Source organism: Bolinopsis microptera, chromosome 6, assembly GCF_026151205.1.
Source record: "Bolinopsis microptera isolate Bmic1 chromosome 6, MBARI_Bmic_1.0, whole genome shotgun sequence".
NCBI classification, from domain to species: domain Eukaryota; kingdom Metazoa; phylum Ctenophora; class Tentaculata; order Lobata; family Bolinopsidae; genus Bolinopsis; species Bolinopsis microptera.
The window spans coordinates 913,928-928,470 of record NC_087077.1 but is presented as its reverse complement, the minus strand read 5'-3'; the positions used below and the strand labels follow the sequence as shown (position 1 = coordinate 928,470).

At 38.2% G+C, this 14,543-nt stretch overlaps 2 protein-coding genes across 4 annotated transcripts; both read left to right on the top strand.

The window, feature by feature from the left end:
- The first annotated feature begins 3,855 nt into the window (after positions 1 to 3,855).
- On the top strand, positions 3,856 to 5,586 carry LOC134816844 (uncharacterized). Its single transcript, XM_063825840.1, has 5 exons — positions 3,856 to 4,060; positions 4,283 to 4,350; positions 4,639 to 4,795; positions 5,005 to 5,188; positions 5,341 to 5,586. Exons 1-5 carry the CDS (start codon positions 3,960 to 3,962, stop codon positions 5,584 to 5,586), a joined length of 756 nt encoding a protein of 251 aa, XP_063681910.1. The 5' UTR covers positions 3,856 to 3,959.
- A 239-nt stretch (positions 5,587 to 5,825) lies between these two features.
- On the top strand, positions 5,826 to 13,140 carry LOC134817250 (uncharacterized). 3 transcript variants are annotated; one of them, XM_063826393.1, is made up of 9 exons: positions 5,826 to 5,880; positions 8,142 to 8,282; positions 8,427 to 8,552; positions 9,557 to 9,745; positions 9,905 to 10,046; positions 10,316 to 10,515; positions 10,845 to 11,023; positions 11,239 to 11,353; positions 12,826 to 13,140. In XM_063826393.1, exons 1-9 carry the CDS (start codon positions 5,866 to 5,868, stop codon positions 12,922 to 12,924), a joined length of 1,206 nt encoding a protein of 401 aa, XP_063682463.1. In that variant the 5' UTR covers positions 5,826 to 5,865; the 3' UTR covers positions 12,925 to 13,140. The 3 variants fall into 3 exon arrangements, with proteins under 3 accessions (XP_063682463.1, XP_063682464.1, XP_063682462.1); XM_063826394.1 differs by lacking the exon at positions 5,826 to 5,880 and adding an exon at positions 5,882 to 5,936; XM_063826392.1 differs by lacking the exon at positions 5,826 to 5,880 and adding an exon at positions 5,938 to 5,992.
- The last annotated feature ends 1,403 nt before the right edge of the window (positions 13,141 to 14,543 follow it).

The window sequence follows — 14,543 nt, the reverse complement described above, 5'->3', positions numbered from 1 at the left end:
CAGTCCCGAAATCTTTTCCCCGTAAATATTATCCCATGATCTGTAAAATCGGCGAATAGATCCTACCAAAATTGGACATATGATCATTACTGAGTACAGCTGCAGTCTTGTTATTGGGTGATTTTAAGCGCTGGTGTACACAATACAATTTCTGCACTACATCGTATACAGATGTCATATTTGTAGCGTCAGTATAGTAGTCAGTAGTCTATATGTACGGTATTGTTGTCTGTACTGAGTGACCTATTTTATTCAGATCGAGAATCTCGTACATATTTCCGTGCATAATATCGCATATTCTCGTATATAATATCGCATATTCTCGTATATATACGAGATAATGTTCGGCTCTCAATACATTCTTATCTTCTCATGATCATTGAAAATTTGACGTACATGTCTACTGTCTAGGAACCCTATTTTAAACATCCTTTTGTTTCGTGAAATTCATGAATTTCCGAGGAAAATGTTCTGGTTAAGCTGGTTGGTTTATTTAATTGCTTGCACGCATGCTTGCTGCATGTTTTATATTTATACCTGTTAACAGCTTATCAGGCCAGTGAAGCGTGCACGTAACTTTCCGTCATTATTGTAACCCTGCTGTTGTTAATTAGCCGATCGTGCGAAGTTGAGATATTCTTCATTTCAACATAACAATTTAAATATCACGCCTTGTTGCATCGAACTGCAGTTTTCAAAGTATCAGTGCGCACAAATTTGCAATGATTTCCCGAAATTGAACGGGAAATAAGATTTATAGTTCTTAATTCACCTGATTTCTTCCTCTGTCTACTTTAACTAACTTTTAATTAGAACAAGATAACGTCGACCAAGCTTGTGCTCTATTTTCGCTGGCCCAAAAAAAGACAATCTCACAGCAATTTCACGCCTCTGCTGACCTCCAAGTACCGATAAGTAGTGGAGAGTACAATGTACAATGTACATTTTAACACAGTTTGTGTTAATCTGATGTTGTTTGAAGTGGAATTAGCAGTGTTGAAGGAATGGACTTACATCGTCTTTAGATTTCGTTATTTCCACTTCTTTACTTGTGATAATTGAATCAGAATTGAATCAGTTTTATCAGATTCATTATATAATACGGTACATACCAATTAAACATTTTCGTTGTTTTTGTTCTCACTGTTCTTTTGCTAATTCCTGCTACTGTGTCCATTGTTCACTGTTCATGCCTGAATTCCAAGGGGGAGGTAATGATACACTTTATGATCAATCATTAGCAAAAGAGGCAATGTTACTTTTTATGATCAATAGACAAATAAATAAATCATAATCATTAGTAATTATTAAATAGGACGACAAGACTCGTTAATTTAACTACAGTAATGGCTAATGTTACAATTAGGAAACATCCAGATGCTTTATTCATGCTTTAATGTGGTATGCCGTCGTAATAATCAATATAATGATTTAATAATAATAATACTCTATATATATATAGGACCTCCCGTGTGATTATTTATAAACGTTAAACACTTACTCTAGGGTGTGAAGATAAAATAAATCATCCAATCTTGAGCTAAACCCTCAGATCTAGAACCACCGGCTTCTAGTACCGGATCTATTAATACCTCTTGTGATCCCTACAACATGTATTTTTAGCACACAGCTGTTTGTTCTAGTGTTAAATATGTTAATCCCCTATCACATTGTGTGCCTTTATTTCCTATGTTATGAGGTATCTCAATTACTGTTCTACAAACCAAATAGTGTAATGTTATATGTGCCCGTATCTCAATTACTGTTCTACAAACCAAATAGTGGCCATGTAACGATTTAATAACTATTCGAAACAGTGAAGCTCATAATGCCACATAATGCCACATAATGCCACATAATGCCTTGTCGGGCCAGGTATATCATTTATTTGCAAAATACCAATCAGTGAGATCCCCCGCCTCCTATTTCAACTGTTGAAATAGCCGTGCTGCAACTTTTGTTGTTGTCAGCTTGTAATGTGTCTGTCCTATATCATCAGGTTCATTCTAAACTAGTGCATACACTCATTCTTGAAATTTTCAAGAGTTATACCAAATTGGTTGCTTCTCAGTTCAGTCAAAAGTCGGGTGACTTATATCGTCAACGCTGCATTGTAAATTTAAAATGTCACAGTTTGTCAGATTGTTCATAGTTTGAACTTCCTTGTAATTTTTGATATTTACAACATTTTTAACATCTTGGTCTAATGGTCTTGTCAAGAAAATGTATTTCTCACAATTTGTATTTCTCACAATGTTCAGACTTCAGTGAGGGTAAATTGTAACTTTTTCGTGATTTCCGGCGTTTAGAAAAAATTTCCAATGAGCTGACATAGAAACCTCCATGTAATTGCAACATTACAATTTCCGCTACCTAATTTGCAGTATGTACTTTGAAAATTACTGCCGACAAAAATTCAAATTCATTTAATTGATCGTGAATGTGCCCGCATATGATAATGATAATGCCAACATTTTGTCGGGAGGTACATTTCTACCACGGTACTTCTATACAGTGAAACGTTATCCGTCGAAAAAGTTATCCGTATGACTTATGACCCGAATATATCATATAAATCTGAGGAATTGTCTGCCATGCTGTACACCGTATTACCGTGCTGGCTTCTTATTTTGGTTGGACGTCCAAAGTACATTGTAGTTTGTACACTGTTCCGTCATACATTTCTTAGTTCTACTTCTTATTCATTTTTGGATCAGTGATAATTTATCTATTAGCGTGTTATAATCACAGCAAACTCCGTTTTTGTTTTCTTGTGAAATAAAAATGCTGTGAAATAAAATGCTACAAACGCTGTTTGTAGTCATACCCTAGCTCCATAATATGAAGAATTTGTTTCACTTCCAGATGAAAAGCTCTAATAATTAGGTTTTCTTTGCTATTGAGTGACTTTTCGTAGTTTTGTACCTTTGCACTGAATTACTTTAACTGAATTAGAGCTTGTGAGTTGTTTTTTTTAAAATCAAATCATTTTGCAGAAATTGAGCCCCATCGCACGACGTCAAAGTTACGATGACCATCGTCCATCTGCAGTAATAAATACATTAACTGACTATTACTAAACTACTTTGTACTTTGTAGTTTAGTAATAATATCTGACAAGTTTATATTTTCCTGAAGCTTATAGCCAACACTTGCCTATTGCACGTTTAGCTTCTTACCTTCTGACTTGTAAAATATGTAAACACTAAACATGGAACAGTAACAAAAAACGGTATGGTGGGGAGATTCGAATGTACTCATTGCATAATACATATTCACTATGAATATCAAAAACATTCACACCCTCTTAAATTACACTGCCTGGGCTATGACACGGTATCAAATTAAACATCGCAAATATGTTCGCAATGTTTCTCATATGATGTTATCGGTCTTTAGTCTAAGTTTTGTCACCGTTTAGTTTAACAAGCCTTACTCTTAGCTCGATTTGAAACTCCCTTTTTTCATGTTTACAACCAGAGCCGATAGTTTATATTATGATATTTAACACTCTGACTCTATGATTAATTTCGTTCTATGGCATAGAACGAAATTAATCAAAATCATCGCGCACCATCATCACCACTGAACAGTAACCCCTTATTATGAGGATAAGGGGTTATCAGAATGATGAAAAGTATTCACATTTAGTGAACCTTATTATTAATATTAAGAATTCTTCAACTTTGTTCTTGTCATAACGAAGATTGAAAAAAAACTGTTCACGTTTGCTCAATATTAAATGATGATTGTGCGCGAGGATTTTGATTAATTCTGTTCTATGCCCACGTGGGCATAGAACGAAATTAATCACAGAGTGTCAAATCTCATGTTAGTTATCAGCTCTGGGAAGTGGTGCACAGTGATCACTATTCTGATACCCCTTCTCCTCCCTAGTCCATGTAACTGGTCCGTGTCCCCTACCGTGTCATGTGAACAGGTCCTTGAGCCATCTCTTTATGGCATGGCTGTACGTCGCTCTCATAAGTGGGGGTTTGGGGGCCGTCATAGCCCTTTCCCTCACCCTCTTCGCTCTGCTCTTCCTTAAGAAGAAGAAAAAGTTAGTCTTGTTTTCTGTTTATTTGTAGATATCACTATTCTAGATATCAGTAGAGCTTTTAAATACTTCCAAGAAAAGTTCTGATTTCCCTGATTTATAAAGTTTTCAGACCTTGACAGAATCACGAAATGAGACCCATGATCACAGTGCTAGCTATCCAGCAATTACTTAATTAATTACTTAATTACTTGAATCTAGAGCTTCAGTATCATGATACTGCAGGTACAGACCGTTCGAGGAGCGGAGACAGGAGTTCATGAGGAGCAACAGCAAACATCTCACGCCTGATGGTAAGGCTTGTTAACTTCCTCCTTTTTATCAGCGGGACATCCGGACGTGTTTTTCAGGATGTTTAGAGTCTATAATAATTGACTAGATAAATATAATAATTTATCAGTTCCCAGGCCCCTCCGTAATGTGTGTGATTAATTGTTTTTCGTGGGAAGAAAATTCCCCACGTACGTGATTAATTCCATTTTCAGCTGGTTTTTTATCACGTACCATGGGCGTGACAAAATATGGTGAATCAGCTGACTTACGTTAGCACGTTCCTTAACAAAAATGTGAAGTTCTCCTAGGTAGGATATCACGACCAGAGAGCATGAATTGGTTGAACCTGATGATAAAACTGTTTTACGAGACCAATAGAAATGCTATTTTCGTAAAGATGAAGGAGATGTTAGATCCGATTCTTGCTGAGGTCAAACCTGGATACATATCTAAGATTGTTCTTACGTGAGTTTTTTTTAGTGGTGTAAACTCTTTCCGGATGGTGCCGGAAATTGAAATCACTTTTTTAGAGGAGGGTTAACAAATTTGTATCGTCGATTTTTACAGTTGAAAATATTTTTGTCCCGGAAAACGGCAGAAATGAAGGGGTTCAATTAATTGTCTCTGTTCACGTAGTTTCAACTCGTGACATTTCCACATTTCCACTTTTCCAGGCAGTTTGATTTCGGAACTTCAACTCCAGTAATAGAGGGAGTGACGGGATCTGATACAAGATCTGAATCACAGCACGATACCAACGGAGGGAGCCCTGAGCCTGGCTCCTACAATCCTAAACGATTCTACATTCTGGAGATGCGACCCGTTATTAGCTCTAACGACTTTAAGATGATGTTCAAGGTTCGTACAGAGGAATGTGGGATGAATGCTGCTCAAGGTAGGACAACAAATCATTGTTATAGACAGTATTAGTAAGACTGTAAATTAATGTGTTGTGATTTAGCACATCTTGTTTTATGATCTTGAATCTTGATGACACCAGATACATTTAGGTTGAATTTAAGATAAAGAACTTGAGTATAGACGTGCTGTTGAAGGACGTGCATTACTGTGGGAAGTGTAAATTTGTGGTGGAGCTAGACAAAACTAAAGCCTTCCCCTGCATCACTCGTGTCTTTATCACTCTGATGGAGCGACCAAAGGTAAGCCTTCCCCTGCATCACTCGTGTCTTTATCACTCTGATGGAGCGACCAAAGGTAAGCCTTCCCCTGCATCACTCGTGTCTTTATCACTCTGATGGAGCGACCAAAGGTAAGGCCTTCCCCTGCATCACTCGTGTCTTTATCACTCTGATGGAGCGACCAAAGGTAAGGCCTTCCCCTGCATCACTCGTGTCTTTATCACTCTGATGGAGCGACCAAAGGTAAGGCCTTCCCCTGCATCACTCGTGTCTTTATCACTCTGATGGAGCGACCAAAGGTAAGGCCTTCCCCTGCATCACTCGTATCTTTATCACTCTGATGGAGCGACCAAAGGTAAGGCCTTCCCCTGCATCACTCGTGTCTTTATCACTCTGATGGAGCGACCAAAGGTAAGGTCTTCCCCTGCATCACTCGTGTCTTTATCACTCTGATGGAGCGACCAAAGGTAAGGTCTTCCCCTGCATCACTCGTGTCTTTATCACTCTGATGGAGCGACCAAAGGTTTGTCTTCAATCCTTTTTTTTTTTTTTTTTTTTTTTTTTTTTTTTTTTGGGGGACTGGTCCGTAGTACCAGCCAATGTTTACTCAAAAGTAATATATAATTGAAATAAGTTAAATATTCATCCCCGAGGGGCACGCAGATTATAATTGTGATGTTATCTATTAAAACTATTCGATTAAAATTTTATTGGTCGAGTCGACTGGCCCTGATCTGCAAACATATTTGATATTGGTAACTTTATGATGCTGCCTCACCGCAATTAGGTGTGTTATCAGTGTAGATATGCGCTATGTGGCAGTGAAATAAGGAATGTGCTGTTAGAATGGCAGGTGGTTAGAAATGTTGTCCTGATTCAGATTGTTTAATTTGAGCTGTATGAGTTTGGTTTTGAGTGATTATTGACTATGTTCTTTGTGATTTACGTAATCCAGGTAGGTTGTGGAGTAAAAATGGTGGCCATTCGTCGTTGCAGCCAGCACTTTGCAAGTCTAGTAGTACTTTTTTTGACGAATTCTTATATATGTTGATAGAAAATATACTGGATGGGCATGTAATGCGAGTGTTATGCTCTGAAATAGCGAGCATTGGGCCTTTATAAAAGATGCTAGATCTCAGGTCAGTCTGTGAGTAAATTGATAACCAGTCTAAGTTTTGTTCGTGTGTCGTTCCTTGTTTGGGTGTGTTAGGAGGGAAAAGTTCTGAAATCGATTTAGGTAACAAACTAGACATATTTCGAACTTTGTGCAGTAAAATAAGTGCGTTTTTAACGATAACCCCTTGAACGGTTAAGACCTCGTGTTCTTTAAATGCTAGTTTTGTGTGCTCTGGCAGTTTTCCGTCCTTGTAGTAGTAGTTCACATTTCCGGCCATAACTGCCCTCATACCTTGTTTTTGTTTAGCAAAAAGAGATTCTATAAGAGATTTTGAAGCAAATCCCCAGACAAGTGAGCAGAAGTTTAAATGGGACTGAACAAAACTTTGGAAAATCTGTAAACGGGCCTTCATTGGCAATTTATGTTTTATCCTGTACATCACCCCAATAAATCTTGACATCTTGCTCCTCAGTGCTTTTATGTGGCTACTCCAGTTAAGCTTTTCATCTACAATTACACCAAGAAACCGGGCTTCAGTTTTACGTTCTAATACTGTATTTTCTATTTGTACTTTAATCAATGATGGTTCTATGCGCTTTTTCGAGAAAATCATATAACACGTCTTTTTTAGATTTAGTGCTAATCCGTTGCTATTAACCCACCGTGATAATGTTTCCGTTAGTTGGTTGACCCTTAGCATTAGTTCTTGGACATTGGAACCGTTAATAATGATATTTGCATCGTCTGCATAAAGTATGAATTTTACCATCATGTTAGAAATACCGGGAAGATCGTTGATGTATATGACGAAAAGTAAGGGACCTAGTATGCTCCCTTGTGGAACACCATGCACAATAGGCTTGTGGGACGAATGTGAATTGTTTATTGCTACATATTGGCTTCTATCACTTAGGTATGACTCAAACCACTTTAGAGCTATTCCCCGGATGCCGTAGTGCTGTAATTTATTTAGCAGTGTAGCATGATCCAGGACGTCAAACGCTTTACTGTAATCTAATAATAGCAGTAGTGAAATTTGGTTTTTGCTAAGAGAGTGTAAAATTGTACTTTGTGCATTAAGAAGAGCATGTTCACAGGACCTTCCTGGACGGAACCCATACTGATTTTCGAATAAAGAACTATTTTTGTTGAGAAATTCTAAGACACGTCGGTGCATCAGTTTTTCGTAGATTTTTGAGAAGGAACCTAAGAGAGAGATGGGTCTATAATTTTCAACGTCAAGTTTAGAGCCTCCTTTATGGATGGGAGTTACTTTGGCAATTTTAAGGGCCTGTGGAAATATGCCTGTACTTAAGGATTCGTTGATAACTTTTGCTAATATAGCAAGGAAACTATCGCTGGAACTGGCTACTTTTAGTGGTTCAATTTTTGTGGTTCAATTTTTGTGGTTCAATTTTTGTGTCAATCCTGAAAACCATTTTTATTGACACTCTTTTGCCAATCGTTAACAATCACGTTCAATAATTTAGTTGAAACACGTTTCAACTAAGATATGAGGCATTTTCTTGAACACCCACATTTCGTTTACTTCCAGGTAGACTTCAACATTGAGTTCCTTACGAACCTGGATATGGACATACTTCCTGGACTCAAGGATTGGATAAGGAATATTATTGAGGATAGTGTGGCTAAAATGTTAGTCTTCCCAGGACGGATATATCTTGATTTTCAAAAGGTTTGTTCTTTTCAGTACAATGCAGCTTTAACGTTTGGTGGAATCAAAATTGTTGGTGTGAAATCATTCGATTTTCTCGACGAAATGCATAATCAATGACAATTAAGAAGAACAGGATATCTTAATTAATTAATTAATTACCAGGATGCAGTTGAAACTCTCATTATCCCCCGGAACCCCTCTTTAGCAATTGGAGTACTGTTAGTTGATATTGAAATGTACCTGCTATCTTACACAGGGACTATGTACCATCAGGACCTTCAAATCAAGGTAAAACATCCAGACTTAGTAAAGATGACCTCTAGCAGTGATACCTTACTTTAGTCTTTCACAGCTGTGAGGTTAGAACCAATAACAGGAGTACACTTCTCCTACTCCTTTATAAAGAAACACATTGTTTGCCACATCGCGTGATCTGATCACGAGTGCATTATCTAACGGCCGGTCAAGGGTCCTGAAATAAATATGCACTGTATAGTGTATATTGAGTTGAGCACCCATGACCATCCATTAGACGAGTCCCGCTGAATTATAGACTGATTGTTGGATATGCAGGGGAGTTGAAATTGAATTGATATTGCATTACGACATGCGAATTTTCAAATTAACTTCAAAGGTCCAATTTCCGGTGCAAATATGCAGATAAGATAATTTTCAGTGCTAACATTGTTTGGAGGTCAAATGATTGCAAAGTGTTTATGTTCTTATCTTAAAACGAATGAATCTGATTAACAGCCGAAAAAGGGAAATATAACTCATAACTGACTGACTTCACTCTAATCCAGTAATATGTTTCCATTTTCATGAACAACGCACCAATCTGTGAATCTGCAGCAAAATCAACATTGATAACATTCAGGCTTCCCCTGAAAATTGTAGATTTAATAACAATCACTTCCCCTTATCAGCTCTATTCAGAATGCAAACACGTGATTATCTAACACGTCATATTTATGTGGTTTATGCTCTTGAGTTTCTATCGCTAGGATATTTTAAAACTAGATCAAAGACAATACTCGTACACAGTGTAGACTTTGAGCTATATTTCTCGTCTGAAACGTTTCTATCATTTAAAATGACTAACCCTACTATTAGAGTATTCTAGTGAAATTGTACTCCATTAAATCTATATCTAACCAAGTTCCTTTAAACTTAAAGTTGAAATGTTCCAAGCTCTCTGAACACATTCCCCTCTCTTAAGTTAAAACCTTCCAAAACTGAACCGACCCCCTAGATAAACGTTCCCCATCATCCTTTAAATTTGTATTTAACAGGTGAAGACGCAAAACGCAGAACGAGAAACAGTAGTTCTCCTGAGTAACGACTCATCTCGGACTGTGAAAATGTTCAACATGTTCGTGTATGATTACGATGAGGTCCTGAAAGTGTCGGTTCAGAAGTGTAACCATATCCAGGCCCTCTCCGGACAGTTCATATCTTCTAATAAATACGTTTCTACTGAGGTTAGGATATCTAGTTTGTTATCGCGAGAATGTGCTAACATTTTACGAGGTTTATAATTGTTCTATAAAATTTGTCAAACGGACAAAAATTATCTGAAAGTTATTGGTAATATTGGTAATATCGGTAAAATTATTCACACTTCAAATTTATCAATACAGATAATTTTGTTGGAGGCATTTCGAGATGCAGTTATTGAGAGAACTTTGGAAAACCGGTCAAAGAATGTTGGACTGAAAGTGAACGCTAAAATAGAGGTCCTTCCAATGGTGCCTATACACCAAGTCAATACTGATGTTACTGGTGCGTGGGTATTATTTACGTTTAAAAAGAATCTAGAAATTTTATTATTTAGTCGATTTTTAGTGATGCGTGGGTATTATTAACCATACAAAATAATCGAGAAACTTCATTACGTAGTCGATTATCATCTAGAATAGATATTAAATATTTGGCACTGAAGAAAATTGTATGACAAAGAGTTCTGAGAATTGGTCGCACATCTTTAAAAAACCTTTAGAAATTAATAGCGTCAGATAACAAAGCATTCTTAAAACGTGGCATAATCTCAGACTACAGAGTAGTAGTGGGAGAGGAACAAGCGATGGGAGGCAGCAAGTTAAAACCAATACCCATCCTGGGATCTCCTAGCGGGGTTCTCCAGATCCACACCCACTATGCTACAGATCTTATTAGTGAGGACTTCAACGGTAAAAGTGATCCGTACGTCAAGCTGTTCATTAACGGTGAACTGGAACATCGTTCCAAAACGGTTAGTTTCTATTGAGGGAGAGAGGGGTGGTTCACGTCAAACTGGAGTATTTGAACTGGTACTGCTAACTCTGCTATAGGATTTAGGAATCACTTTTTATTTTTACCTTCCATTCGCTGAACACCATTTTAAGATGATTTGTTTCATCGCCTAGCAGCTGTTAAAAATCCGAACAATATTTCAATGGCATTCACTATTTTTATATCATTCACTATTTTAATGCAATTAACTATTTCAATATCATTAACTATTTCAATATCATTAACTATTTCAATATCATTAACTATTTCAATATCATTAACTATTTCAATATCATTAACAATCTATAGGTCCCTAAGACACTGAATCCAGTTTTCAACGACATATTTGAGCGAACAGTGATAGACATAAACACTGTAGTATCAGTTAAGTTGGAGCTCTACGATGCTGATGATATTGGAACTGATGACTTCCTAGGTTACACTCAAGTGGACCTACCTTCTACCAACGCTTACAACTTCTTAAAAAAGTTTGTTAGAAATTTAACCTTAAGGCTTTAATTATCTGGATTATTTAACCTTATTCAGCTCTAGCTATATGATATGGTATACCTTAATCGTAAGTTTTGTTTTCAGCCTCTTCGTTCTTAGCAAACAGATATTATAGTTTGGTAGATTTAGCTAGTTTTAGTTTCTAATTCCAGGTTAGGTTCTAAGTATTTGTATTGTATTAATCACATCGTAGGTACGATTTAATAAGAAAGCCTGGAGAGAAGGCAGGTGAGATATCTGTCTCTGTTATATTTAGAGGTATACAGCTGAGTGGGGAGATACGTCGACCTTCATCTCCTACCGTCCCGGTTAGTTCCTGGGCTGCTCAGTAATTCTACCGTCCCGGTTAGTTCCTGGGCTGCTCAGTAAGTACCGTCCCGGTTAGTTCCTGGGCTGCTCAGTAAGTACCGTCCCGGTTAGTTCCTGGGCTGCTCAGTAAGTACCGTCCCGGTTAGTTCCTGGGCTGCTCAGTAAGTACCGTCCCGGTTAGTTCCTGGGCTGCTCAGTAAGTACCGTCCCGGTTAGTTCCTGGGCTGCTCAGTAAGTACCGTCCCGGTTAGTTCCTGGGCTGCTCAGTAAGTACCGTCCCGGTTAGTTCCTGGGCTGCTCAGTAAGTACCGTCCCGGTTAGTTCCTGGGCTGCTCAGTAAGTACCGTCCCGGTTAGTTCCTGGGCTGCTCAGTAAGTACCGTCCCGGTTAGTTCCTGGGCTGCTCAGTAAGTACCGTCCCGGTTAGTTCCTGGGCTGCTCAGTAAGTACCGTCCCGGTTAGTTCCTGGGCTGCTCAGTAAGTACCGTCCCGGTTAGTTCCTGGGCTGCTCAGTAAGTACCGTCCCGGTTAGTTCCTGGGCTGCTCAGTAAGTACCGTCCCGGTTAGTTCCTGGGCTGCTCAGTAAGTACCGTCCCGGTTAGTTCCTGGGCTGCTCAGTAAGTACCGTCCCGGTTAGTTCCTGGGCTGCTCAGTAAGTACCGTCCCGGTTAGTTCCTGGGCTGCTCAGTAAGTACCGTCCCGGTTAGTTCCTGGGCTGCTCAGTAAGTACCGTCCCGGTTAGTTCCTGGGCTGCTCAGTAAGTACCGTCCCGGTTAGTTCCTGGGCTGCTCAGTAAGTACCGTCCCGGTTAGTTCCTGGGCTGCTCAGTAAGTACCGTCCCGGTTAGTTCCTGGGCTGCTCAGTAAGTACCGTCCCGGTTAGTTCCTGGGCTGCTCAGTAAGTACCGTCCCGGTTAGTTCCTGGGCTGCTCAGTAAGTACCGTCCCGGTTAGTTCCTGGGCTGCTCAGTAAGTACCGTCCCGGTTAGTTCCTGGGCTGCTCAGTAAGTACCGTCCCGGTTAGTTCCTGGGCTGCTCAGTAAGTACCGTCCCGGTTAGTTCCTGGGCTGCTCAGTAAGTACCGTCCCGGTTAGTTCCTGGGCTGCTCAGTAAGTACCGTCCCGGTTAGTTCCTGGGCTGCTCAGTAAGTACCGTCCCGGTTAGTTCCTGGGCTGCTCAGTAAGTACCGTCCCGGTTAGTTCCTGGGCTGCTCAGTAAGTACCGTCCCGGTTAGTTCCTGGGCTGCTCAGTAAGTACCGTCCCGGTTAGTTCCTGGGCTGCTCAGTAAGTACCGTCCCGGTTAGTTCCTGGGCTGCTCAGTAATTAGCTTATCAGGGTTGTTCATTCAGATCAAATGAAAAGACTAATAAATTCACTGAATATTTTTAATCTTTTTATTTTGTAATTGATTTTATATTTGGTTAACTTAGTTTAAAAGCGACCGTTGAAAATGTAATATTGCTATTACATTTAGGATCTGAGTAAAAGAAATAAATCTACGGGGGATCATGGCCATAAAGAGAAGAAAACATTCCTCCGAAAACGTCTCTTCAAATCACATTCCTACAAATAATTCACCTTCTTTAGCTCCTCTCATACAAGGTTGTTAAATACGTCAAATTTTCGTGAAAGAATACGACGTATTCGGTTCTAATAAAGAATACGTCGTAATACGCCGGAATACGGTAATTTCTATGGATTGTTAAATACGTCCACGAATACGCCATAATACGCCGTAATACGCTGATTTGTCAAAATTAAACATTACAGCTGCGCGCCACCCTCATCATTGATCATGCATTAAATAAAGGAGTGCAGAACTTATACATGATAACTTAAATTTGTAATCAAATTTCATGGATAATCCGATAAGATAACATTTTTTGCGAACGACACACCTTTTCGTAATACGTCAATTTTCGAGGAGGAATACGTATTCGTATTCCAATACGTATTCCCTCCTAATACGTATTTAACAACCTTGCTCTCATAGCTTTCAGAGTTTGACGTTACTTCATAAGTTGGCTTGGAATATTGTTTTTGCAATTAGGACGTCCAAAATTTGAAATTACCCCATTATGGGTTTGCTTTTTAAATTTCATTTATTGCATCAGCTGAATTTTTAATTTTTGACTATTGTTTTTATTTCCGTGTTCTTTTGAGCTGTTGGCATATAAAATGATTATGTTCGGATTGTATTGGTATTGTTTGTGCTAATATTGAATATGTTAAAGTACCCATATTATTTTGTGAATTTTGAATTTTTAAAATTCAATCTTCACTATAGTGCAACGATTTAGAATTGGCGGTTTTAAGAAATTGTTGGCCAATCAAAAAACACAAACAAATAAATCCAATCATTACCGGAACACTTTTAACCGTTTTTACGGTAAAAAAATCCGTTTAGTAAATTATGTTCAGAGTTTCGAGTATAATACAATAATACCTTTATACTTCGCTTCTCCGGGCTACACGTGATAATTCCCGACAGCCTGCTGGAGGGAAGTTGCGGCCCGAAGCAGCGAAGACATTATTTGTTATAATACCTTCCGGGAATTATATCCACTAAAACTCGTGGACACTGAGAGCTGATAATTTGCAGATATATCCCTTTAATAAGATATATCCCTTTAATAATAAGGCCCTATAATATTACAGTTAGATTCTTAATCGTTGTACTATAAGTATATTGTGATTGGATTTCCTGACACACATGAAATTGAATGTAACTAATGATGGTGTTACTCTATGTATTCATGATTATTTGATAGAATTACATAGATATAAGAGGCTAACCACCCTATAATATTAATAATGATTTTGAAGGATTGAGATTCTTTTGTTTCGTTTCGAAGCTATAAAAAGAAACTGAAGCTTGTTTACAATGATTTTCTTATAAGTAGAGGTTTCAGATTAAGTTTTAATTGCAGATTGTATTCGCAGTATAACTATAGGGTATAGACATAGCTGACGCTAAGAGAAACAGCTTGGTTATATTACCTTTTATAATATAAATATCGGTGTATAAATTGACATTGTTTCGTCCATACTGGATAAGATAAGATAAGCACGTCCAGTAATCCAATATTACCTGTCTGGATTCAAATTTAAACGTATCCTAATTTTTCACGATTTTTCGTGGCATTATCATCCCATTTTATAGATGTGCGGAAATTAGTTTCGAAAGATACA